Source organism: Syngnathus acus, chromosome 21 (assembly GCF_901709675.1).
Source record: "Syngnathus acus chromosome 21, fSynAcu1.2, whole genome shotgun sequence".
NCBI classification, from domain to species: domain Eukaryota; kingdom Metazoa; phylum Chordata; class Actinopteri; order Syngnathiformes; family Syngnathidae; genus Syngnathus; species Syngnathus acus.
Genome location: NC_051105.1, coordinates 11,087,122 through 11,114,508, shown reverse-complemented (window position 1 = coordinate 11,114,508; position 27,387 = coordinate 11,087,122). Strand labels below are relative to the sequence as shown.

The 27,387-nt window shown below is 44.8% G+C and overlaps 2 protein-coding genes across 2 annotated transcripts; both read right to left on the bottom strand.

Annotated features, from left to right (window-relative positions):
- Nucleotides 1–62: 62 nt before the first annotated feature.
- Nucleotides 63–9,706, bottom strand: LOC119114995 (activin receptor type-1C). The gene is made up of 9 exons (XM_037239088.1): nucleotides 9,412–9,706; nucleotides 5,450–5,680; nucleotides 3,290–3,532; nucleotides 2,982–3,212; nucleotides 2,653–2,820; nucleotides 2,413–2,569; nucleotides 2,164–2,288; nucleotides 1,961–2,091; nucleotides 63–1,845 (listed from the first exon to the last, which is right to left on the bottom strand). Exons 1-9 carry the CDS (start codon nucleotides 9,479–9,481, stop codon nucleotides 1,720–1,722), a joined length of 1,482 nt encoding a protein of 493 aa, XP_037094983.1. The 5' UTR covers nucleotides 9,482–9,706; the 3' UTR covers nucleotides 63–1,719.
- An 868-nt stretch (nucleotides 9,707–10,574) lies between these two features.
- Nucleotides 10,575–25,812, bottom strand: LOC119114985 (activin receptor type-1-like). The gene is made up of 12 exons (XM_037239062.1): nucleotides 25,400–25,812; nucleotides 17,718–17,791; nucleotides 17,100–17,348; nucleotides 16,087–16,362; nucleotides 15,538–15,801; nucleotides 14,991–15,196; nucleotides 13,825–13,924; nucleotides 12,768–12,914; nucleotides 12,416–12,691; nucleotides 11,750–11,947; nucleotides 11,544–11,674; nucleotides 10,575–11,314 (listed from the first exon to the last, which is right to left on the bottom strand). The coding sequence occupies exons 2-12, from the start codon at nucleotides 17,782–17,784 to the stop codon at nucleotides 11,180–11,182; spliced, it is 2,049 nt and encodes a 682-aa protein (XP_037094957.1). The 5' UTR covers nucleotides 17,785–17,791; nucleotides 25,400–25,812; the 3' UTR covers nucleotides 10,575–11,179.
- Between the last annotated feature and the right edge of the window lie 1,575 nt (nucleotides 25,813–27,387).

Below are 27,387 nucleotides of genomic sequence, written 5' to 3'. Positions count from 1 at the left end.
TTTTGACCCACATGCAATTGCTCAAAGTTTTATGTAATGTTCAATCAAAAAAGGACCATATATTCATCACTCACCAAAAAGCTTTATTGGCTCACTTTTAATAAATAGTGCAAAATAGAAGCGACAATGCAATTATGCACAGGAAAGACTATTACAGCAGTCAAATCTAAACGATACGTTCGTGAATACTTTGAAAACCTTAAAGATGAACACAACAGTCTTGGTGTTCCGTTATTGGTGGTGGTAAAAAAAAAATCACTCCATTTTAGAATTAATTTGACTCTCCTGGAAAAGCATATATGACACAATGGAAGTTTTTAAAGCTTTGTTAGGAATGATTGAAAATCAAGCCAAAAAAAATAAAACAAATAAAGTGCATTTGTCAATACTGCGTTTGCATTTCTTTATCAGGCTACTTTGACAAAAAGCTGCAAAAAAATGTGCTTACATTTGCTACATTTCTGTCCTGTTCCTCCATTATCAAACACGAGTGCACAAAAATGGATGGCTCAACGCGATGTGGACCACAATCATCTCAGAGATTCAAGTTCAATATCCAAGTCCAAAAACACACAAGTAACAGTGTGCACTTTCCCTTCTGCAGCACACCTGTTGTTCTCTTAAAGTGCGATGTTTTCCCGATTCCAAATAACATCTGTCAGGTGTTCAGGCAACTTTGGTTTTTGACAGTTCAAATAAAATCACAAAGTGGAAAAATCCATACATTTCACATTCGTGGATGAGCCGTCGGTATGTCCCAAAAATGAGCATTCGGCACCTTTGGGTAGCGGAATGCTTACAACTGTGTATAATCTTTTTAACATTTGTATATAAGTCTTAAAAAACACAAAATGAACAATATGGAGACAATTCATTTTTTTACATTCTTCACTAAGGCCAACTTGTCTTGTAATTTCACTGTGCTCCTCAGGAGGCAATAGTGAGCTAGCATGCCAAGAAGGCTACATATCGAGAACATATTCCGTCATTGTTTTCGATCAGGGATTAGCGGTAAACCACTATAGCCTTTTTTTCCTAATCGAACAAATTAGGTGGGGTTGTTAAGACTCTTTTCTGTGGTGTCTTAAATTTACAGTACATATTCATTTTCATTTGAGAGAGTTTAGCGGTTTAATGAGGTAGATTTAAATCTTTATCAGCTGGATTTTTGTTTTAAACAAATTGGATGTTGTTCTGAGCTGTGAAAAATATTGTGTTCAACCATTAGAGGTTCAACTCTTACGGACAGTAGTATTAAGTAAAAACTAGGGGCGCTGGATCACTGCTGACCCCTGTTGACTTGGGGTGCAAAATATAACACACCTCTCATGACAGATCCTTAGCGAAAAACATACACATTGTCCGAGGTGTGCCATTTAAAAGGAAGTATGGCTGTCTTGGCGAGTAGCACACTAATCTTTTACAACACCGCGTTGGCTACAAGACCGTGTTGGCACAACAAGGCGACTAGGAGCAATCTTCCGGCACTTCAATACGCGAGGTAGCAAAGGTTTATACATTGTCATGTTTCTATTCTACCTGTTTGGTTCTAATCTCCACAACAGTGTCGCTAAGTTGCCACAGGCATCTCATTCTATCCTTTGGCACCGATAGCAACCTCTCTTGGGTTGTATTCTGAAAACGTGGGCTCGGGACGGTACCTTCCTAGGGTGGTCCCGGTCAAGCATGGCTAAGTCGTCGTGGGGCTGAGAAATGTTTCTACTCTTTGACGTCTCTGATGGTCGACAGCTGGGCGGCGGTCTTCTTGACGCGCAGGGCGGTGAGGCGGGCGGCGGGGTTGGCGTACCAGCACTCCCTCATTAGCTTGCCCATCACGCGCAGAGCCTAGCTTGTCAACACAGTACAGAGACAGACATTAAGCACAGCTGTTCAATTGAGTTAGGGATTTGGCGCCACCTTGTGGGAGCAAAGGGATGTACAGAAGGAGCACAAATCTCACCTCACAACTCTGCCACTGATTTGGAATGTTTGGTCGCAGTTTTTGCTCGCACACCACCTTCCTCATGTCGTCCACAGACGGATCTGAAGGCACCAGGTCATAGTAAGGCAGCTGGAAATCCTCGTGAAGTCCTGCGTGAAAATATTTTCCATTGATGTTTGACAAGGAAATGTTGAATGTGACAATGGCGGAAAGCACGGCACCTCTGACTGAACATCTCCTGGCCAGTTCCCAAAACACAAGACCCAACGCGTAGATATCAGCCCGCTTGAACGACTCAAAGTTGCTCATATTGATGCTCTCGTCCAAGATTTCAGGGGACATGTACCTGCAGAAGACAACAGGACTTGGCTTTATTCTTCTGGGAGTTAAAGATGAAGCAAAATTCCATCCATCCATTTTCTTGACTGGATACTGATGTAAAAGTGCCTGTTCACTGACGTATGGCCAACCTCTTGGTTCCCACTCGATGGTTGGTGGGGATATCTATGCTGTTGGTGCCAGAGTCGTGTTTTACGGCCAAGCCCAAATCGGCGATGACCGCCGTGCCGTTCTTCTTCACCAAGATGTTCTTCGACTTCAGGTCTCTGTGCGCGATGGCTGGCTTCCCTGCAGACAGACCAGAACATGTACAGATATGTATATGTGTTTGTACAGTAGATTTGTGTGGATAGCTAGCTAGCTAGACTTACCCTGTGTGCCAACGATCTCCATGTGGAGATGAGCCAGGCCGCCAGCTATAGACAGAGCGATGACTACCATGCTCTCCACCGACACAGTGTACCGGTTGAGGTAATCGAACAACGAGCCGTGCTCGTGGTACTCCGACACCAACCACAGTTGTGTCCACGAGCCGTTATCTGGAACACACAGACGTACGTGAGCAATAGAAAGCCAGCAGCTATTTTTAATTTTAGCTCTCCAAACTCCATCATCATAACCACCATGCAGTTGCTTATTAAGTTGAAGTGTTTATGAAAATGAAAAGTTTCACATGCCACTAGAGGGAGCCAGACACTACCTTTGTTGTCAGCCGCAATGAAGCCCAGGATGTTGTCATGTCTGAGCATGACTGTCTGATAAATCTCGGCCTCGCGGAACCAGGACCTCTCGTCCCTTGAGGAGAAGATCTTGACAGCCACGTCTTCCCCTCGCCACTTTCCTCTCCAAACCTCACCGAAGCGGCCTTTCCCGATGCTCTCCTGAAGAACGATGGTCCGGGCTATCGTTCGCTGCACCAGCAGCGGAAGCCCTGATGAAAACAAACAAAAAATTTGAATTAAAATCGAAAAACCTCAAGTCGAGAAGAATATTGTAAGAGAAGCTTACCCGATCCCGAGCCGGAGGTGCTCATGTCGTAGATGAGCTCTTTGAGACATTTGTCGGGAGACATGAGCATGTGTTCATCAAGGGCTTCCTCCGGCTCGTGTTTGCGCGCCCGGCCGTAGACGCAGCGCTGGCGCTGCACCAGCAACGCTCCCAGCGCGACGCCAACGCACAGCAGGCAAGAGGGCACCACGATCACAGCGACCAACTGCAGCCGGCTGTTGTCGCCGCTTTCCAAAGGCCTCTCTGTCCACCAAAGGCAAGGCAAGTTTAGCGTTAGCCAAGACACGTGCTAAAACGTGCTGATGGCCCAACGTGCACTTGAACTCCATCATAGTTTCCCAACACATTTTCAGCCTTTAACCTAAATACTAAACAAGCTGCTGTCCAACACGCTCATGTGTTGGAAAACCATCTCGATGTACCCTTGTCCGAGTTAATGACTTTAAGTACCGTTTTTTTCCATGTATAATGCGCAAAATTTAGCTAATTTATTGCCCTAAAATCTGGGGTGCGCATTATACATGGGTACAATCGGGGTTTTTTTTGTTTTGTTTTTTTGAAGAAAATCTCCCTCGAAATAAAACTTGAAATCACCTTTCTTCTTGTTTGTTGTCAATCGCGCATCGCATTCAGCCATCCTGCCCAACACACTTAGTCAGTAAAATTCATAATTGACGACACATCGTTTGATGCGATGGTGCAATCCTTGATGGTGTGTTATTGTCAAATATTGTTTGTTTTTTAATCTCCATCGCAAACCGGATATCATACGGAGGCCGCCATTACAGATGCGCAGAACGGATGCGCAAGACACGTCAGCTATATAAAGAGCGAGAGTTCAGTTCTCTACCTAAATGCGTATTACAGGTAATATTTTATTTCACAACACTTTGCCTTGTTCCTTTCCTCTCTGCTGTTCACTTCAAACGCGCTCCATACGAACACAATGCTCTCGTATCAGATGCTTGCTCGATCACCTGCTCGTTTGCTGTCACAATGTACCCTACACAAATCCGAAATATTTCTTCGCTATCGAGTTTGCTAGCGCATGCGCAGTGATACTGACCGGCAGAATAACATCCGGTTGTTCCCAAAGATTATCTTTTTTCTGAAATAATTTTACGTTTACGGACTTAAGTAAGAGTCAAAATTTGGGTGCGTATTATACATGGGTACAGGCTTTTTTCCAGCATCGACATGCCATTTTTAGGGTGCGTATTATACATGGGGGTGCATTATACATGGAAAAACGGTATGTTAATTCCAAGATTAGTTTTTAGAACAGGTTTGATACGTTTACATTAAAACTACATTAACTTCAGTACTCAAACACCACTGCCACTTCAGCCCAAGTTCTTCAACCCAATCAACTGGGTCCAAAATAATGAACCCAACCTTGGGTAAAAAGTAATCCAATCAGTTTTTATTGGTTGCTTTTGTCTAACTGCAGGTGAAATTAATCCCTTTCAACCATCACCGACCATTCACTTGGACTGACAGTTTTATTAATAGATGTGTGCGTGTGTGTGTGTGTGTGTGTGTGTGTGTGTGTGTGTGTGTGTGTGTGTGTGTGTGTGTGTGTGTGTGTGTGTGTGTGTGTGTGCGTGCGTGAGATGGTTCTAAACACAGTCGCCCAGCCTGTGCCAGCACTGTTATGTCACAGGATCTAAGTGGGATCAGCATCAAGCTCGTCTCGCCGGGGCCACAATGAGTGGGAAATCCCACAGCGATTGACTTCCCGGGCAAGGACGCCAACAAACCACCATAAGCAATTTATTATCTAGCAATATTTTTGCCGCAGCAGACACGAGCGACATCTGTAAATATGTGTTGACAGTCGCAATTTTTGTCCGGCAGCAAGGGCAGTATGTCACAACATCAGATTTTCTATTGAATGCAGAGCAGTGATTCAGTTTGAGCATTGTTTATAATCAGAAAATTTCTTGTGTTTAGTTCCCCTTTTCACTTAAGTGGATGTTTTTAGTATGGTCTGACCCTTACAGATTTTTCGGAGGCCGATTCCAGTAATTGGCGGAAAATCTCAATACCCGATTAATTGACCAATTATTTAAAAAAAAAAAAAAGTATATATGAATAAAATAATTACATTCTTGTTCCCTTACAATAACGTAATAATCGTAATGATGGTCGCGAACGTACCGGGCTCTAAGCGCAACGTCTCGTTGTTACAGAAGTCGCTGAAGCAGCAGTTCCTCTTGGAGACGTTGGGGGAGCTATAGCAGAAGACCTGACCTCTCATCTGGGACGGCGACAGACACGACTTGAGGGTCTCCTCTCGGCCGTCCACCAGCATCACCGAGTTCCAGCAGGCGCCGTCGCCCGACGTCTCGCACACTTGGCTGTCGCACAGCTGGCACACGCATTTGAGACCTGCGAGAAAAATGGGAAACAATCACAAGCAGGATCTGACAAAAAGGCAAATAAATAAATAAATAAATAAATAAATAAATAAACAAACAAACAAACAAACAAACTTGGGTCAATTTGAAGCGCATTTTTATTCAATTTTGTTTTGTTGAATTTATTTAAAACACTAAATGTGTATTGTTATTTTTATGTTTTTTTTTGTTGGCTCTTGCTGGGAAGCAGACCTGTTACGCAACGGCGGTCGTGTAAAGCGGCGGCGGTGTTGGCTACTGCTGCTGCTGTGGAGGAACACAAGTAATGCCTCTTAGTTTAACACCCACCTAATCTCATGTTCCGCTTGGAGTTGCTGTCAGGCTTTGTTTGACAAGTCCCGCCCATGATGGACGCATGCTGTCATTTCATTCAAGTGGCCATGTTCAATGAAGCAATGAATGATTCGGTAGAAGTTTCAAATTTGAGCAACTCGTTGTTGGAGAAACATCCGACCTGAGTGTTAAATATTGCGATATTGAAATTGGCAAATTTCACAAAAAAATAATTTTATCTTACTTTTGCTCAATGAACACTTATTTTCTGTTGCTCTCTGCTTGTGTTAGAATTATCCCTGCTACCACATTCCGAGAAAATCACAATTTCCCATTACTGGTGATATATTTTTCCAACAGGCCAGCAGACTACTCCTCGTGGTCCCTGGAGGCTGGTTGTTGTGTGCGGTGACCCCTGACCTACATACGCTTCTCCTATTGGATAGCAGTGCACATTTGAGTTTGCATCTGATTGGTCCTAGTTAGAAGATAACCAAACGCGTCACGTACCATATGAAAGTATTTATTTGTATTCAAATTGACAGCTTGAGATTTGCAACCATTTTTGCAGCACACGCGTGTCTATTTGAAACATGCTGGCGACATGCAAAGAATCCAACACAAAAAAATGCAAACGTCAAAATGACCGAGTCACTTCTTCTAATTCTGTGGTTTGACCTCATCAGCTTTGAATTGCATTTTATTTGCCCAAAGAAGTTCAAAAACTCAAAAAGTTCCAAATCCATCCGACGGTTGCCAGGCAACAACTCAGGTCAAGAGCAAGTAAACAATTAAGGAAAATGAAAGATGTGAGACTGACAGGATTATTAAACTGAATGGAACGAGCTAGTCGGATATGGAATGGGAACGTGTGAGGTTTATTTGTGTCTTGGTAGTAGGACAAAACAGTGCACTGGTAGATTGATTTGATTAGTAATTATAAATAAGTAAATAAATAAGTAAATAAAAATATATATGCAGAAGATGGGTAGATGGATGTATATATATTTAAATACAAAACTGTCAATTAGTCAATCTTCAAATGGCAGACATCCCACTTCCTTGACACCGATAACCTCTCACTTGAAGGTTTCCAATTACCGTTTTTTTTCCGTGTATAATACGCAAAATTTAACTAATTTATTGTCCTAAAATCTGGGGTGCGCATTATACATGGGTACAATTTTTAAAAAAATTTTTTTGTAAATATATATATATATATTTTTTTTTAAGAAAATCATGGTACTGGTACGAGTATTGATTTATGTATTGTTCTCTTCTTGTCATGTTGTGAAAGAATGTGGGTTGAATAAATACCGAAAGAACAATAGTGTGTTTGTACTGTGCTCTGGTCATTTCGTCAAAGAAGGGATAATAGTCCTCTTCTCTTCTTGACTGACAATGAATGTGATAGTTTAATACAATCAGCAAATAACAAAATGCGTATTACAGGTAATATTTAATTTCACAACACTTTGCCTTGTTCCTTTCGTCTCTGCTGTTCACTTCAAACACGCTCCATACGAACGCAATGCTCTCGTATCAGACGCTTGCTCGATCACCTGCTCGTTTGCTGTCACAATGTACCCTACACAAATCCGAAACATTTGTTGCGGCTCCGAGTCACGACGAGGGGCAAGTTTTGGTTTCCAAGGGTGTTTTTATTCCTCTTCAACGTCTCTCCCATACAGAGCCGCCTTTTTCACATGTCCGCACGTCACTTTCCTCTCTTTTCATCTGATCGCGGTGGTGCCTTTAGGGGCAGTCGGAGAAATCAACGCCAACAAAAAAAATACATCCAGCCTAGTTAAGACCATACCAAAGACTATAAAAATGGGACCCATTGCCTCCCTGCGTGTGTGACGATCATTGGGACTTAAAAAAAAAAAAAAATAAAAAATAAAAATAAAAAAATAAATAAAATTGGGTGCGTATTATACATGGGTACAGGCTTTTTTCCAGCATCAACATGCCATTGTTAGGGTGCGTATTATACATGGGGGCGTATTATACACGGAAAAAAACGGTAAACGCTCTTGCCAACAGTAGCGCTGCTGTCAGTGTCAGTTGAGGAAAAACGCACTAGTGACTCTCAGTCTACATCGGGTAACTTATGTTAAATATTGATGAATGTTCTGTTCAGCTACAGTAAAAGCAAAATAACAAATCCTCTAGTGCAGTGGTCCCCAACCTTTTTTGCGCCACGGACCGGTCACGTGTCAGAAATATTTTCGTGGACCAGCCTTTATATAAATAAATAAATGAATAAATAATAAATTTAGATAAATAAAGAATACATTTATATAAATAATCTATACATTTATAATAAATATATAAATACGATTAAATACAATGATACGACTGGCATAAAAACAAATACGAAGTGTATAAAAATAAAACTCACCATTACTTCCGTAGCTTTGTTTTGGTTACTGTAACCGGAGAAAATCCCGCTTCGCAAAGATACGATGTTGGAAAGGGAAGCAGGGTTTTCATTGCTTTTGTGGCGATCTCGGGATATTCTGCCTTGATTTTAATCCAGTTTTCTTATTCATGGAAATTTCTTTTTTAGGGCCTACGGGCCTTTAAGGTGTGGCGAATAAATACAATAAAGTAAAATGACACAACTGGCACAAAAACAACTTCAATGCAACTTTACTAGCAGCGTCGTAACATTGCGCAAACAAGTAATAGCCACTGTGCCCCGAACACTCTTTGACTCTGGTCGCTATGGTAACGTTTAAACATGGATGAACAAATATGATTCAGATACAACACAAAACCAAATATATAGCGAATGAAATGGAGAAATGCCCGCCGCATATTATGCAAAGTGGGCTCGGTGCGTGAGCGTCACCTGTTGCAATAAAGCCGTATTTTAAGTAGGACTCCTGGTATAGTCTATTGAATGCGGGTTTCTTTTTCTTGGGAGTCGTCGGCTCTTGTTCTGTCTCATCACTGGGCCTTTTCCCCTTCACAACGAAACTTTTCAAAGACGTTTGTTTTTTATTCATTTTGCTAGCTTGTGGGTGACAAACTAGCGTTCGCGTGACCGAGATGTAGGAGAGAATCCGGTCAATTTCTAAAATAAAAGATCATTCCGGAAATAATGCAATTATTTTTTCTTTCTTGTGGGGACCGGTACCAAATGCTCCGCGGACCGGGGGTTGGGGACCCCTGCTCTAGTGTACAGTAGAGTGCCGTCGATTCACAGAACACAACATTAGGTACACCGATCCAAGGCGATTGTTACTTTTGAAACACTTAATGGTTTAAGACAGTAAAGCAAAGAGGTCATGCTTTTCCGTGAGTCATACACACGAAAAAAAAGACATGGTGCCCTCCAGCGCGTGTGTGTTTGTGTGTGTGTGTGTGTGTGTGTGTGTGTGTGTGTGTGTGTGTGTGTGTGTGTGTGTGTGTGTGTGGTACCTGCAGTCAACTGCGCCACACACAGCAAAATCCACACCGCGTGAAGGATCTGCTCGGCGGGTCGAGTCATAGCAAGGACCGCATGGGCTCCCTTCGGCCGGACACTGCTGTTCTGCTCACTCCACGCGGTCGGCACGTACACATTGAGACACACACAGACGCACACACGCACACTAATGAGAGGAGGAAAGTGTGCGACGCAATGAGCGAGAGCTTTGCAGCCCTCCCCTGCAGGGAGAGAAAGTAAGAGGATTACACAAACTCACACCACTGATGGAGACATGTGAAGCGCGCACACACACGCGCGCGCGCACACACACACACACACACACACACACAATCATGTGTTTGTGTGGATGTGGCCACTTGATTGACTGCTCTATTTGGAACATGCAACACCCCTAAAAAATATTTTGAAAAAAAAACATTTATAAAACTAATATTGGTAGTTTTGGTTATATATATATATATATATATATATATATATATATATATAAAACATAGAATTTGTTTTAAAGCAAAAGCTGCAAAATAATAATATTGTATTGCATTTTTTTGATGGGGGTGGGGGGTGCACATCTAACTGTGAACATGTGTTTCCTAGCAACCCGTTACAGCTCATTAAATGCAGTAGACATACTATATTTGGACACCACGTACAATACGTTTGTGTGTTAAGACATTTTAACTCGGAGATAAAAAATGGAGATGGCACTGGAAGAGCACCCAGGTTCTTACGAGCGCCGTTAGAAATGCATTTAAAGTGGCTGCTTGTGTTTATCTAGTGTTAAGGCAATGTGTGTCACCTTGTAAAAAGCAATCATCCAATTTTTTTTTTTTTTTTGCTTATTCAGCAGGCAATTTCAGCAGAAGATACGCACCGGCGCGCACTAAAGGAGCTCGACGGAAAAGGCGGGCACGGGGTTTTCTGAGCGAGGCGTGTGGGTGCATAATGGATTAAATGACACTGAATGTGATGACGGTCAAAAGTCCAAACAGCTGCTGATGCATATGTTGATGGCGGCTGGCCATTACTGGCCTTGAAACTCTTGTCAGATTCAGCTTCCATCCCGCATCGTTGAGTTCTGTATGTTCGCTTTTCCTGACACATTGAGGGAAATCATTTGTGAAAGTCGAAATGAGCAAAACGTCAAGACAAATCAGACAGGTCATATACTTGTTTTCTATTTAATTAATAGAAACCACTAGCCGATATAAAATGTTAACGAAAAAAAAAAAAAAAAGGTTGAAGTTTGACTTCTTGAACTTGACAATGCACATTAAGACGGTATAAAGGCAAATTTAAGAGTACAGGCCTCCATTAAGGGCGAAGGAGATGGCTAACCTCAGCATCACCTAGCAGATATTCTTGTGTTGTGCACAACTAAGACAAACAAAAGGAAGGGATTGAGAACTATACACCTGTTTGAAGGACTGCTGACATTGGAAGAGTGATGGACGCTTTTTCTTACAACAAGGCTAACAAACAAAGCCAAGAAAAAAAAAAATAATTACTCGATGCGACCTCTTCTCCAAACTCAGGCGCAAAAACCAAAGCACTAACATCCAGGTTAACAGCAAAACTCCAGCTCCCAGATTGCTTAATATTGAACGTCCGGTTCCCAAGAGCTCGCTCAGCCATCTTTGGATGCCAAAATGTGTCTTTGAAAATAAATACAGGGCCGTGCCGCTATAAGGGCACGCTGAAGGGGCTGGGCGTGTTCATCCGGGAAATACTGTAGCGCCTGCGACGGGGAGCCAGGTACGCTTAAATGTCTGTTTTCATTTTGTCAAAGGAGCTGTTGATCTTTGTCAAAGTCTTTTTGATGCGTAGCGCCGTTAGTCGGGCCGACGGGTTCTGGTACCAGCACTCCTTCATCAGCTTTGCCATTGAGATTAAAGTCTGGGGAAAAAAATATTAGTCATATTAATGACTGTAATATCTATGCTAAGATCATTTAGCCTGTCTATGATGTTTCACATTACATGTTAGCATCAAGCAAACTTTTTTCGAAGAAATGATAGTTTCATTGAACATTTAGAAATAGGTCAAGCTCACTTTATTTTGAAGGTTTTATTAATAAAGAACATGGTTAATCACAAGAGTGTTTTTATGTTCTGGAATGACTCACCGGGTCCGAGAACCATCTGTTGGGTATGTTGGGCCTCTGCTGGTCCACACAGACCACTTTCTTCATATCCTCAAAACTGGGATCGCTTGGAACCACGTCGTGGAAAGGAGGCTTGTAGTCCTCAACGATGCCTATGGGGAGAGCACGTGTGAGACGCTCACAAATGAAGCAACGTGTGGTTCTTGCTGGACACCGAGAAGACGCACCATTGCTGACCGTCCTCCTGGCAATCTCCCACAGAACGAGGCCTAGGGCCCAGATGTCCACCCTCTTGTAGGACTCAAAGCAGTCCATCTGGATGGAGTCATCCAGCACCTCGGGAGCCATGTAGCGCTTGGTGCCTACTTTGGGATTGTTGCCCACATCCAGCTCGTTGGTGTCTTGGAAATGCATGACGGCCAAACCTTGAAGACAACAAGCGGCTTTTGTCAACAGGATGTAGAACATCTCGCCCAGATTGCCATCATCTGATGTCATTCACGTGGGAGGAGCTCATCACAAATCAACCTGCTGAGCTTCTTTATGGAACAAATGGAACATTGGTGTTAGATTAAGTGCACTTCCGAATGTGTTTACAGCCAAAGCACAGGAGGAACATTAAGCGCTGCTTGTTTCTCTTAAATTAGGAACAAATGAGCCTTAAGCAGAAAGACGAGAGGAACCACATTAGATTTATTTCCTTTGCTGCACGCGGTAAACAAAATCACATTATCGGAGCTTGGGCTCCTCGGAGGTTAAAATGTCCTGAGTCAGAGCAACCTCGCAAGGCTAAAATGGTCATGTGATCAGTGAGTCTGGATTTGAGACTCTTCCAGACTCATCAAATAAACAAATGGAGACCTTGAAAAAAGAAAAATAATTTTTCTTCTTACCGAGGTCGGCGATGCAACACTGGCCGTTTATTTTCACCAGGATGTTCTTGCTCTTGAGGTCCCGGTGGGCGATGGCCGGCTTGCCCTGGGTACCGAAGATCTCCACGTGGAGATGGGCCAGGCCGCTGGCGATGGAGAGCGCCATGCGCAGGCAGCCGCACGCGTCCAGCGTGCTCAGCTGCAGGTAGTCGTACAGGGAGCCCATCTCGTGGTAGTGGGTGATGAGCCAAAGCTGCGTGCTGGAGTTGCGGGACGTCATGTCGGAGGCGATGAAGCCTGGAGGGGAGGAGAACACGAGAAGTGTTCAAGACGGTCGAGCAGGGTTGATTGATGATTGTCATCGGCGACCTACCAAGGATGTTTTCGTGTCTCAGCAGCACCGTGTTATAGATCTCGGTTTCTCGGAACCAGGACTTCTCGTCTCGGGACGAGAAGATCTTCACGGCAACACTCTCTCCTTGCCAATGGCCTCGCCACACTTCGCCGTAACGGCCCTTGCCTGGCATGAGCCAAAAATGGAAATTAGGAAATGATGTTGGCTCTCTAATTTAATCCAGTTTAGATTTTTATGGGTTTGTAGATGAATAAAAATGGAAGACAGTATAAAAATGTCTTTTGTTTGGTAGGTAAAAAAGGGCTTTTATGCACCATGCTGCCTCTCACAGGTCAGTTTTAGTACTACATGTACATAACAAAAAATTGCTTTTTCCCCCCCCTATAATAACTTTTGTGCTTTAGGAAATTGCATTCGACTACACTGCAATGTCGATTCGAATGTCCGGCCCTAATTTGATGTGCTCTTGATGTGTTTTATGACTTCCAAGAAGGCAATAACCATGCCCGGGGTATGTGCATGCTTTAACTCTGCTGAGCGAATCCAACCGCGTCAGCTGTGAGACATTAATGTTCAAGATGGAGGGTGTCGGGGGGTCGTATTTCTTCAGCGGTTGATTTCTGCTTCTTTTACTCATCATTGCAACAACAACAGTGGCCTGTCACCCAGACACTGGCCTTTGTTCCTGTTGCAAGCCGTGCGATTTTGATGCATGTAAGAAGCAGACGGCGCGTTTGGAATTGTATGAGATGCACAGTTTGTTCCTTCTCATGGAGATTTAAACCTTGGGGGAAAAAATGTATGGGGGACTTCTGCGGGCAAAAAGCAGATCCACTATCGATTTTTTAACAGTTGTGAGGCTTCTCTTGTACTTTTTCGTGTGTGTGTGTGTGTGTGTGTGTGTGTGTGTGTGTGTGTGTGTGTGTGTGTGTGTGTGTGTGTGTGGAGAGCCCCCCTCCCCCACATTGCGCTGACACGAAGGTCTCATTAAAATGAATGAGCGGGGCTGCACATTCTGGCGCAGACCTAATGTCAATAACAATACTTGCTCGCTTGGAGTGGGGCGGACACTCACCCACACACTCGTTGAGAGTGATTTGTCGAGCCACCGTCCTCTGAACCAGGAACGGAAGGCCGGAGCCGCTTCCCGAAGTGCACGAGTGATCCAGAAGATCCTGGGAATGAAAAAAAAAAGGCCTAATAAATTGAGAGAAGAGATTTGAGTAAGAGGTTAAATGGGAAGTCAGAAGACGTATGCGTGTGAAGAGAGGGCGCCCTCTATTGTAAAAACAAGAGAAGTACACCCCCAGCTTCTTTTTTTTTTTTTTTTCTTTCAGATGTTGTGGCTGCTGGACATTCCAACTAATCCCCGGGCCAAGCTGCAAAACAAGGCGAGACTCTGCTAAGCCTTTTATTTTTAGCTGTGCAACAAGACATATGTAGTCCCCGGCACCGCCACGGGAGGGCAGTGCTGAGTCGGCAGCTGAAGACAAACCAAAGCAGGAGACAAAGAGGGAAGAAAGAATACAACATGGGAGGCCGATGCCTCGTATTAACAGATTTATCATGGATGCGCTGTCTGCGAGTCAACTGGAATTACAAGACGGAAGATTGTGGCTGTAAAATAAAATCGTTTATAGGCTCTAAATAATAATGGTTTGGCTCATGATGGTACCGCAGGATACGAGTTAAATTAAAAAGTGGAAATGGGAGTTGTCCGCATTCAAGGATGTGAATCAATACGTGCAGATGTTAGTGAGGGAGATGATGAATAATAATATTTTATTATCGCAAGATTTCAACAACGCGATGGACTTGTTGGCACATTGGCAAGATGTTTATTAGCGCGCTCTTTATTTGGCTGTGAAAGAAGGAGACAAAGTTACGGGACAGGGGGGGTGAAAGCGTCGGCCTGTGCGACCGCATGACTCCGCCTAAACTCTGGATCCGTTTAGTGAAACCTCAAAACATAAACGGCGCTGTGCTAAAGCTCCCAATTTGCCGGCTGGGAGAGAACATTCCGAGCGCAGACAGTAAAAATGACCCCGAGAAGGAAAACAAGCGTCGAATGGGGCTTTTCTCGCCGAGAACAGAGAGTCTCTCTCTCAAGTCGGCGTACACAAACAAGACTGGGGTTGTTGCACAACACAGCTTAATCTATGTTTTAATCTTGTGCTGGAATTTTATAAACATGAGGGATTGAAAATATGACTCGACATAATATTACTCATTGCGACTCACCGCCAGCGTGCTCTCCCCCACGTTGGACGCAATGAGACCGTCGATGGTTCCGTATTCGGCATCCCGTGATGTCAATCTCTCCATTTGGTTGTGGTAGATGCGTCGGAACACCAGGATGGCGATGGCCGACAGGACGATCAGAACCAGGATGGGCGCCACGATGACGACGGCTAGCATGGTCACGCTGTAGTTGGAGAGCTCGTCGGCTGCCGGGAGGGGGGAGAAGAAAAATTTGAATTAAACAACATGAAAGGAGTGACTGCAGGGCTTTTCCACAGCATCAAACTAATCTTAGTTGCATGAAGTGAGCTATCAAGTGAAGCTCATCTCGTGCGCCGTGGGAGGAAGACAGCAGGACACCGTCGAGCTGAATTTAGCTCTCTGTCTCGCTCACACTCCCCAGGTGGCTTCTAGCCTCAAGATAATGTCAGCAAGCAGACAAGACAGTGTGGGGGGCATGACTAAGTAATAGTCAAGCCCCCCCCACTCCATCATTTTGCTCCCGTGCTATATTTTTCCTCATGTCGCGAGAAACGTAGTAGAACACCTTTGACGGGAAGCTGGACGGTGCTGTTGAGGTTGCACAGGTGGCCGAAGCAGCATTCCACAATCTGGTCTCTGGAAGGCGGCGTCTTGCAGGTCATGGTGCTCTGCTCGTAGACATTAAAGCAACCTTTCTGGTACATCAGAGAGCCGCCGTTGACGGTCAGGGAGGAGAAACACTGGCTGCCCATGCAGCGGTTCCCCGTGGCGCACGAGCTGCCCTCGCACACGCACTCGTGCTTCTCTTTGGCCAGGGGCTTCACTTCCTCTGGAAAAAGATTCATGCAGGGTTTGTTCAAATACGTTAAATTTACCAATATTTATTTCATTTTAACTATAAATTATGCAATTTAAAAAAAAAATCCAATTTATTTTATGAAAACAAAATATTTTACACGTGATTGTTTAATTATATTTTTTATTATAATATTTAACTATTTATTAATAATTTAATTATAAAAAATGCAATTTATGAAAATTCAATTATTTTATCTAAACAAAATATTTTACAAGTGCTTATTTAATCATAACCATTGTAATAAATGAAAGGTACCTTTCCCCAGAGCTTGCAGCGTGACGTTCATGTTGCACAGATGGCCTTGGCAGCACTTGACGACGCGGGCCGGCGAGGGCGGCTCGGCGCAGGTGGCCCGGCCCACGTCGTCATCCCTCAGGCAGCCCTTCTGTTGGACGGCGGCGCCGCCGTCCTCCACCGTGAGCGAGGAGAAACAATGTTGGCCGGCGCAGCGCCGATGGGGCTGGCAGGCGGCGCCCTCGCATACGCACTCCTGCTCCCGGAGGGCCGGTCTGCCGGCGGACGCTTCCGCGTCTGATGGGCGTGAGCCGAGAGAAAGTCAGAGCGGCCATTAGCGCAATATCATCACTCTTCTATTATCCTAACCGGCATTCAATTAGACATGACAAGGGATCGGAGCTTTTTACCGGAGATACTTTTCTATTTAAAACGCAAACACCCACCTTGGTCGTCTCAACGGATTACAGCTATTTTATTACAGTGAGCCCCCGCACGCCTGCCTACTCACAACTTCATGAATACAGATAATTCTGCAAAGAGATCATACAGATAATTCAGTCTTTTTCTCCATTTTCTTCTGTCTGAGTCAAGGTCTGGTTTGTGAGCACATGAATAACTAAAATCCTGCAATTTTGGTTTTAAATAGGGAAGTCTTCGCCGGGCAGGGGTGGCTCTACTCTAGTGGATGAGGGGCTAAGGGCCACCCCAGAAAAAGAGGAAAAACTAAACTATTTGCTGTGTCACCTTTGACAGAAAGCGAAAGTGTTCAAAATAAGTGACAAAGCGGCCCAGGCATCCTTCAATTGTTTTGTAACGTTCCGATAACCGATTAATCGGCTGATTAACTTAAAAATAAATGAATCAATTAATGATTTTTTGGTGCCTCATAACTTACCACAGTAAAGTTAAAGGCGGACTGTTTTAGATCATTTTGGCAGTAAAAATCTGTCAAATGTCATGACATGAATCTTTTAGCCGATTTTGGCCGATCTACTATTGGCCGATCAATCAGATGCAATTATCCAGCTCACCTTTAACATGCTGCTGCAGAGACAGGTTCGTGTTGCACAGATCTCCGTAGCAGCACTCCACCACCAACTCGGGAGTCGGCGGCGTAGCGCACTTTCCTTCTTCACTACCCACAATGCATCCCTTCCGAAACTCCCGAGTCCCGTTGAGCAAGGACATCGAGGTGAAGCACCGCAGACCAAAACAGCGGTCGCCTCCGCCGCAGGACGACCCGTCGCACAAGCACTGCGAGCGCCTGGTGTCGCCTTCGGCTGTACGGACGACAGACATTTTATTGTTTCATTGGCTTTGACAGAAAAAAAACCCACTGTTTTCGCCGTATCGGAAATGTGCGCATCGCTGCAGTTGTCGAAAATAACTGCGAGACAGCGGATTAGACGGAGCCGGGAGGGAGAAGGGGGGAGACGTGCTTGAATGATCAGTCTGTGCATGCAAGCTGCTCGAGGGCCACTCAGACAGACACGGAGGCTGCCTCTGTGTTTTGACTGACAAACCCAGTGTCTATAGTTAGCTAAATGCAAGGGGATCATGCCCGTTAATCCAGAAGCCCCCCCCCCCCCCCCCCCGGCTCCTTCAATCTGAGGTGAAAAACTGTAAAAGAGGAGAGGGGACATCCTTACCTTCCAAGCTTGTGCAGGGAGGGACCAAAAGGATCACAATCAAAAGAAACATGTGGCCGGCTGTCATTTTCGACCTGCATGTTTGGGGAGACACAAACACAACCTTTACTAATGGTGTCCGAAATACACGCGAACATTTTCGGAGGCCCCGTGACAAGACGGTGTCAGGAAGCGTCACTTTCGACAGGCAATTTGCAGCGGGACGCGCTCTGGTGTTTTTTCGGCAAGAGTCAAAACCAAGTTTCAAAAATGTAAAGTGGGACTCGTGCCTCGCTGTTGTCCTGGCAACAAGGCATGAGTGGCAAGCAATGGGGAGACTGGTGCTTGCTTATTGGCTGCCTGGGTCCTGGTGCATAAGTGTGTGTGTTGATGCATGTGTGTTGGAGGGACGTGTGTGTGTGTGTGTGTGTGTGTGTGTGTGGGGGGGGGGGGGGGCAGACAGACGTGAGAGGAGGAGGCGAGCACTGTGGGGAGAATTAGCGTGGGTGCCCAAATAGTGTCTGTCCTCTTTGGAGGGCTGCAGACTGTCTAATCCTTCAATTTTTAATGCGGCTGTAGTAACGTCGGCAGACAGCGGGCGGGCGGACACTTGTTTGTTCCTCCTTCCGCTCCACGTCGCAACCCTTTCTCTCAAAACATTTTTGTAATGACACAATACAAAACCCACCTGCTCCAAGCTTTTGCAGCAACCTCCCAGACATAAATGATTAAGTACGTCATGTTAACATTAGCTTAGCTAACAGTGGACCACTCGCGCAGGCCACATGCTGCTCCTTTAATCGGAGTACAAAACGGGGATAATCGGTCTGACCGGGGGGGGGGTTCTCAATGGGGAGGTGTAAAGCGAGGTATAGCCAGGGGGCAACCGGGGGACAGTGGGTCAGAGGAGGGGCAGAGAATTGGGAGCAGCCGCACAGGGAGGGAGGGAGGTGGGACAAAGAGGTGTCTGGTGTCAGTACCCGGGGTGGGAGGGGGGGCCACGTTTGTGACGGCTGTCTGGCGCTGCAATCATGTCAAACGTCATCATGAATATTTCCATTTTGATTGTTATATGTCGCATCATTGCGTCTTTTCCTGCTGTCAGTAAAAGCTGCATTTTGTTTTGGTGGTATCATGCGAGCTGTAACAAGGCGGGCCGGGCCGCCTGGCGCTCACGTGTCAGGGCATTCCACAAAGCGAGACGGGGGTGTGAGATTTCACACTCGACAATGTCTGGCAAGTATTTTGTAAGGCTCATGGGGCGATGGCAGGTTTTAATGTTGGGATTTTCAGAATTGGGACGCGTCATGGCCATGCGGCGAATAGTGACTCACTCACAGCTGATCCATCTGGAACTCACTTCACTCAGCTAAGTGAACAAAACGCCGCAGGCGTCACTTAATGGCCTTGATTAGCGCACGTCAATGATTTGCTGCGCTTTTGCTTTACATTTCGCAAAGGGGAAAAAAAACATTAATGGAGCATTGAGAATACAATAGCTCTTTTTCAATGAGTTAGCATGTTGCTACGCTAAAGCTCTCGGGGGTTGCGTACGTGTGCGTGCGGCGACGTCTATTATTGAGTTCTCCGGTCGGGCTGTGTTGAAAATGTGACGGGGAAGCCGTGGGTGTGTTCTCGTCGACGCGTCTTTCATCGTTACCGAGCAGAAACCCGCCGGAGGGAACCTGCCGGAAAAAAATGTCGACGCCGTTGAAGATTCAGATCAGACAATTGGATGTTTATTCCAAACAAGATGTTATTTTAAGAGAGGCATCAAATGGACACTCGGAAAGTGATAACAACATTGAAAACTTTTTTTTTTTTGCTGACTCGAACAACTTGGGACATTTTGTGTGTTTTAACATGTTTGGCTACAGATTGAAGAGTACAAAGGACGAGCAGAAAGACATTTTTATTGCCAGTGTGTAAAATGTGTTTGCTTTGACTCCTGTTGAGCGCTTGCAGGTTTTTTAATGTTCCCTACGGAAGGCAGGAAGGCCCTTTCCAAGTCATCCCACATCAAGTGGTAGATTGAAATACTCCAAAGTGATATTTTGAAAGCGAAAATAGATGCTAGGTCATGTATGCAAGACCGGCAAAATGGAGGGAATGACGAGCGATGGTGTTGCAGTGAGTTTGGGAGGGGTCGGAATGCTGGATTGGACGCCCTGCAGGAGCTGCTGAGTCATCATGCTGGCAAAGAAAAAAAGAGGGGAGACGAGAGGCGCAATCTACGTCGGAGCTGGCAGCCTGGCACAGTCAGCATGGCACACAAAAAAAAGCCGGCCGACGAGGAAACTGCAGCAAACTGCAGCGAGGAGATTCAGACGGCGGACCGACGTGCACAGACGGATGGCGAACAGTCGAGCCTGCGACGACGGCGAGACGATAACAAATTATCCGCGCCGACACCCGCCAACCTATTTAAGCACGTCCTTCCGGGCAGCGCCATCTAGGTCACCTCGCGTCTCCAACGCGAGAAGATACTGAGTGTTGTGGCGCTTTGCTTTTCTGGCTGGCGGCCACGCTACAACATAATGAGAACTCAGCAGTCCTGCGAGGTCACCGCTTCGCAACGCCGAGCGGGAACAGTTGCTCGGTCACAATGCGACAAAGCGGGAACCGGGGGATCTTGACTGGCGGGCTGTCAAGATTGGCCCGTGTGGAAATGAGCTCACGGACGTCGGGACCTCTGGCTGACGCACGCTCAATTACGATTCTCGGCAGCGGAAGAATCTGTTCCATCAAACTCGTCCAGCTGCTTCTACGTCCCAAATTTTTAAACTGTTTTCCTCATCAGTACATTGCGATCATTTGTTGCCATTACTCAACTTTTGAAACTGATTCACAAAATTAGCTGGAAAGTAAATCAAGTCTACATAATAAATCCATTTTATTTATTTTTTAAAAATGTTACAATTATTTTTAATTTCCGGTTTTGCGGACCACCTGCAATACCGCCACACACCACTAGATGGGCGCTGACCACCGCTTGACACCCCCTGGTTTAAAGTGACCCAAATTGGCTGAAATAGAAAAATCGGCGCTGGGTCCAAAAGGGTATCTGACTAGCAACTTGGACTTAGCTAATGACCACGTTGACCCTCCGCTGCGATTGTGTGCGTGAGAGAAACGTGGCTAAAGAAGTCAAGCAAAGCTCATTAACCTTTTGGACGAAGGCCTCATCAAATAGGGATAAAAGGGCTCCTTATGTGGGGCCCTGGAAAGGATTTTGGAATAAGCCCAGTCCGGCCGAGGCCTGGCAGTATCTTAGCAGCTGCTTCGTTTTTGCAACGTGCGGAATGTCATCATATGAGTTTTCCATCCCGCTCGCGTCATTTACATTGGCAAAGCGATTTTAAAATGTGACGGTAAGTTTTCTTCTTCTTTTTTTTTTAGTGGTTCTCAGCTCGCTGACGCGCAAAGTCGTTTGAGACGGATCGAAAGGTTATACGGTATGGTGATTAAGACGCCGTTAACGAGCTGTGGTCGCCACGGCAGCTGGACTTTTCACACGGCCATCAAAACATTTTCAAGCGCCAATTCAAACACGCTCTTTACGGCCCTTCGCAATCTTTGCCGGCGAAGGAATGCACAAACACTCCAAAAAGAACGTTTTGCCGAGCTCCCTGGCCTGGAGCGCCGCTCTTCTCAAAAGCAAACCTCGCCTTGATTTGTGTTCCGGCGCAACCTTTTGGCAAAACGTCTCCTTGTCGAGGAGGGAAACTAAGGAAAGGACTGAAGAACAGAGGGCGGGGGGGATTTGGGGGGGTTCCCACCAGGCAACCCCTTGACCGCTGCGTTGATAATCAGCCGCCCGGCAAACGAGCGTGCGACAAAACGATAAAAGTGTCAACGGCGCAAAGCGGGCTTTTACGGCCCAGAATTCCCGAGCTAAAAAAGTCCACTGGGTCGTTGTAGCTCCTGAGCTTGTCACAACATCTAAAGGTTTTACGGCTTTTATTTACTTTACGCCCTGACCTTTGACTTTCACATGCTCGTAACACTCCGAATGGACTGGAGTGCAACAGTTAGCCAAAGATGGTTGCAAGTGATGACTTCAAGTTCAGTTTTAAAGCGCCAATATCAAACATGGGACTCAAAACGTGCTGACTCGACTGAATCGGAATTTTTTTTTAGCAAATTGGGATTTAACACAATCTAAACGGTTTGCTTCACAAAGGACTACAGAAATCATAATTACTGTTGAGAAACTGAAAACAGAGGGTTCAAACCATTTTAAGCTAAACAATGGCTCTAAACACGATTATTAAAATGAGTGTCGATTAATTGGCTAACCTCGACTGCGCTACACGGTATGCTAGCGGAAAATCGCCACAACTCATACCTAAAATATTCTCAGAATTTTCCCATCTGGACAGGTCCTCCAGCCAATCCCAGACCACTCATACCAAAGCTCCCAACTTATCAAATAGTGATCTGATAAGTGAAGCCAAGTGCTTGACTTCTCTGGTCTGTAAATGTAATCAGAGGGATGGAGCAAGTGGGCAAAGACGTACACGCTGCCTCTTAGAAGCTGAGCGAGAGGACAAACGCACAAAGCCAGCCTTCCCGGAGTGTCTCATGTGCAGACCAGAGGAGCCAAAGGCACTGCAGATCCACGTTGGAGTGCTTCGTAGCAGACTGTCTCCTCTCGGCTCCCCCTTCCCCCGCCGCTCTTTATCCACATTTAAGAACACAGAAACCGAGACGATCAATAAGCCTGTGCGAAGCCACCGGCAGAGGGACAGATAGTCAAACAAGACCAGACTGGGGAGGAAGATTCTCTTTATCTCCGTGCACCCCCCTCCTCGCCCCCCCAATGCTTCTCAACTTTGATTGTCAAGACTGCGGCACGACGAGACAGCTCAGGCTGATGCAATGTGTTTGGGCTAAAATTATACTGGGGAAAAAAAACACTGAGGACAGAAGGCTTCTATTGTTAAAAAAAAAAAAAGCTGGACAGTGCAGCCAATTCAACCCACATGCTGCGTTTCCACGCTCCTCATCTAATGCCAGCCGGCACCGACGCGAAGCAAACTTTCTGCAGAGTCAGCATCTAGCGTATACACAAACAGAATGTAAACAACGGCCAGATGCTTGCGAGGCTCCCAATCCAAAAAAGGTCGTCTCTCCTTCTTCTCCTACACACTGACGTGGAAGAGCGATGAGCTCCAGACTCTTGCGTAGACTTGAAGTCTATCTTGGTCTCATAACTGCGCTTCCCTTCTTAATGACAAAGTCTGTAACCTGATTTCACACATGCGCAGGCAGAACCCCAACCCCCACCATTCTCTGGTTTCTGGATCCGGCCACTACACCCCCGCCCCCCCAACTAGCATTAGCACATTGTTCCTATCTGACACTGCAGTCTACTTGTGGTAGTTAAATGATTTAATTACTATCTTATACGTCTGAAGCCAAACTCCGCCTAGCGCTAATTTGCTATCTACAATCAGACCAAAGGAAGCATTTCAAAACCAGGGATCTGTGAAAACAACCTGTCCTCCCTCCTCCATTGTCTGGGTACCTGTCTGACTAGTCGGCAGGCCCGGCCCAGCGCGTCAGACGTCCTGCTATCAGACTAGCATCGGCTCACGTTCAGCGAGCCGAGGAGCCCAGACGGCAAGCGGCAGACTATGAAGTTGTTGTCTGCGGATCATCAACCGAGCAAAATAGTCACAGTCTGGGGCTGATTTCTTTTGTTGGGAAAAAAAAGAAGCTGATTTAATTGCGAACAATAGATATTTTCAGAAAGCTCACAGGGGAGAGTGAGAAGAAGGCCATCAAGACCGAGACGCTATTCAAACATCTGGGTTTTTGGGTTTATCTTTGCGGTGGTTCACATATGCATATGAACTGGAAATTTAACTGTGCACCTTAGATAAATATTTTTTTATAAAGACACCTTGATTGTGAGGGCCTCTGGCTGATGATTCCTTTGAACAAGTGCCACATGTCTTGCTTGGGGGCAACCGCTATTCAAATGGATCATGGGAAGCGACCAAACAGCGACTTGTTGAACTCATCTAAGAGGACGCAAGAAAACATTGATGAAGTCGAAGGAGGACCTCCTGGATTTCATTTTTTGTCTAGCTAGCTAGAAAAGACAGCTAGATAACTAGCTAGCATCTTTTGTTTCAACTTTTACTTTTCTTTGTATTGTCTGGCAGTCCGGATCTGGTTTGGGGTCTCCAAAATGTTAACTGTATACCTCGTTTAAGCTAATCAGTTTTCGCTTTAAATGATGCAAGGAGGCAATAACAAAAAGCTAAACCAATGAGTGACGACGCGTATCATGTCAGCTCAGTCGAAGTAAAACTCCAACTGACAAAGTACTAGAAATTGATCCCAAAAACGGCTAAAAGTGGGAAAAAATGGCCGACGCTTAAGCCAAAGCCATTACTGATGACATGTTGTCCCTCAAGTATAGCTTCAAAGATCTTGAGTGTCTCATCCACATTGTTTGGCAGAGACTTAAAAGCACTACATCAGATGTGTAATCAAGTATGAACACAATCAAGTAATCCCCAGACATACTTGATTAATGTGTTTGTCTGGCCGAGGTGGAGAAGGTGGCTCGCAGAGGAGGGGGTGCGCGGCGACGCAATGATGCTAACAGTTAATTCAAGCACTCCGGTGGGTGTGAGACGTTCGCACGTCTTTTAAGCAGCGCAATTATCTGGGAACGGTCGCAGTGAGAATCAATGCCTCCCAAATGAAGTCCTCGTCAGTGGGTCTACATGCCAATCCTGGTTTCCTCAAACTTTAGCGGTGACAGCTAATATGGGTGGATGAATGGTGGTTTATTTCTTTATATGGTATGACATTGCTCGGCAACCAGATCAGGAAAATCCTGAGGATTTAAGTCAAACAAATGTCATTAATTCAATTTACTAATTTGTCAATTAATTGATTAATAGTTGCACCTCTGGTAGGTCAGTTTTGGACATTTTATGTTCCAAAACCTTTGGCAATTAAGTCTTTATATTATTAGTACAATTTGAGGAATTTTTCTTTATAAATTACGATTATTTTGGTTATGATCACCGATTAACTGGCAACCAGTGCACAATGTGTGCTGCCGACAGGAGCTTAGTCTGGTTTAGCCCCCCCCCCTGCACCTTCCTCATGTTTTTTTCTTTTTCATCAGAAATCAGGGCATTGTAGATGTTTTGGTATGTTGGGAACCCCTGTTGAAAATGCATGAGGTCTGTGCTCCAAAAATACATCCTATCAATTCATTTTTCATCTATAGGAGGAGCCAAGTATGGTGTAAACCCCTTCACCCCCATCCCTGCAGGTCTGTGCGATTGTGATGTAAAAAAAAAAAAGTGCTCAGCGTGGGATGACACACACGCACACGATCACGCAGAAACGACCCTCCCAAAGAGATCTGCTTGCATGACAATGCACTCGCGAGTCGCAACTTGTTGCCAACTTTAAAAAGCCGCATTATGGAATTAGAACGCTGCAAATGAAGCAGACTTGTTTTTCTAAGTTGTTTGGCCCGAGGTGTTCATTCAAAATATGTGGGGGAAAAATAAAAACATGCCGAGTCGTGTTCGTGTGTACGTGACAACAAGCTTCGTGTTTATACAGGCTTTTTGTAAGGCAAAATTCTTTAAGCTTTTTCCGAAAACTTCCCACCCACATACAAATGTGGAAAATATAATCTCAAACTACGCCATTGGGGTACTCACCTCGTTGGAGCTTTGTCTCAAAGTGCTTCAAAAGGGGGTTGTCGAACGGACCAAGGCGTCCATCTCTTGGAGCCGTTTAGCGACAATAGCCAGTCTGTTTGCCCAAGTCCGAGACGCTGCGGCGGCGACGCGGCGCCAACATTTCTCCCCCTCCCGCAACCGCCACAACCACGTCCACTCGCTCGCTCCGGCTTCGTCAAATTCACTTTTCACCTCGCTTCTCCGGTGTAGAAGGGATAAACAACGGACAATTTTTGTTTTGTCTTTAAAACGCAATTCGCCTCTCACGTTGCAGTCGTCTGGAGTTCTCAAGTCACATAGAACGAAGGCGGCAAGGGAGGGAGGGGGGAGTGGGAAGAGGAGGAGGAGAGGACGGGGGACACGGTAGTAAGCAAGAGCGACTCAAACAGGAAGTTAGCTAAAGACTCGGTTACCCACAATGCGCAGCACGGATGACTTCCGTTAAAAACCCTTTCGAAGTAAAAGAACATGTTCCACACGAACGTTTTCGAAATAAAAGCAAATATTTTACTTAAACATTTAAAACCGAACTGAACTTAAAGATTAAATGTAAATAATGAATTCGAATCAAAAGTAAGGGAGTTGTATTACCACGATAATAAATTACTGATTTAAAATTAAAATTAGTATATAGAAATAAAGTTGGTATAAACTAATATCACGAAACTGATATAACAGATAAAAAACAACAAAGTAAACTAAGTGATTTGCACTTTTTAAAACAAACTGAAATGAGTCGTTAGGTTGCATAATTTAAGTCTCTGTTATTCTCAAAGGATACCAATGTGACTGTGAAGATTGTTAAAATGTGCCCTTTGTTATAGTGTTTATCCAAAGCACTCTAGAAATGGATTAAATTTAGGGCATCATGCTTCTTATAGATGACAAATGCAGTTGTGTTTTGTTGGCCTGCAGTTTAAGCGGATGTGAAATGGTGTGGGACAACAGAATGTAAATAGAAGTGCAAAAGCAATTCGAATACTAAGTAGACTTCAAGTGTGTATGTGCTCACCAGAGGGCGCTGTTGCATTTAATCGGCTCTAGAAGGCTCTGATCCCAGGGAGCAAGCAACATTACAAACAATAAAATAAAATTGGATGTTTTCAATCATGCTGATTTTTATTTTATTAATTGAGCAAAAAAAAAAAAAAAATACGCAATGTAAACTGAGTGCCTCAGCACATACTATGGATTTAATCATGACCGTTTAATAGCATATTTGTGCACACACACAACCTCATGTGGAGGCTAGATATTGTTTGCTTTAGCTCACAGCTGGTCTCTGCCGCGTGCCATTTTGACGATGTCACTGACCTGTCAGAACCCCAAATAAACCCCAACAAGAACACTACTGACACAAGACAATCCAGATGATGGCCAAAAGAGCACGCACATCCACGGTGTTCCCGTCATCATACAGTCAAAGTTCCTTGCGGGGGGAAAAAATGATGACCGCATGAGGGGTGAAATCAATCTCAGCCTATTTGCGTCATCAATCACTTCTTTTGAAGACACAAGAAGACATTTTTAAAAATGATTAGAATACCCGCGTTTCTGTGTAATTTGGTCCCAAAAGAGAATTTGAGTTTTATGGAGTGGTTGGTTAAAGCTAAAACTGCCCTTTGCACTCCAGTTTTAAAATTTACTATTCTCAAGAATCATTACCCGATGACAACACAAAAGAGCTCTAGCAAAACCTTCGCATCAAGAATTTTTGTCATGATTTGATATGTGGAGGATGATTAAAGTGGCATTATGGTTTGGGGCTGCTTTGATACCTCAGGAACTGGACAGATTGCTATTGAACGGAGAACTGGATCCCGACATTTGAATTCAAATCATTCACCATCATCAAAACCACATCGCTATCTATATGCATAAATAGAAGTGTTATGACAACTTTGCTGGCCTGCCACAATAGGAGTAAATGTTTAAAGTACTTATTGATTCTGCTGTTTTGCTAATCA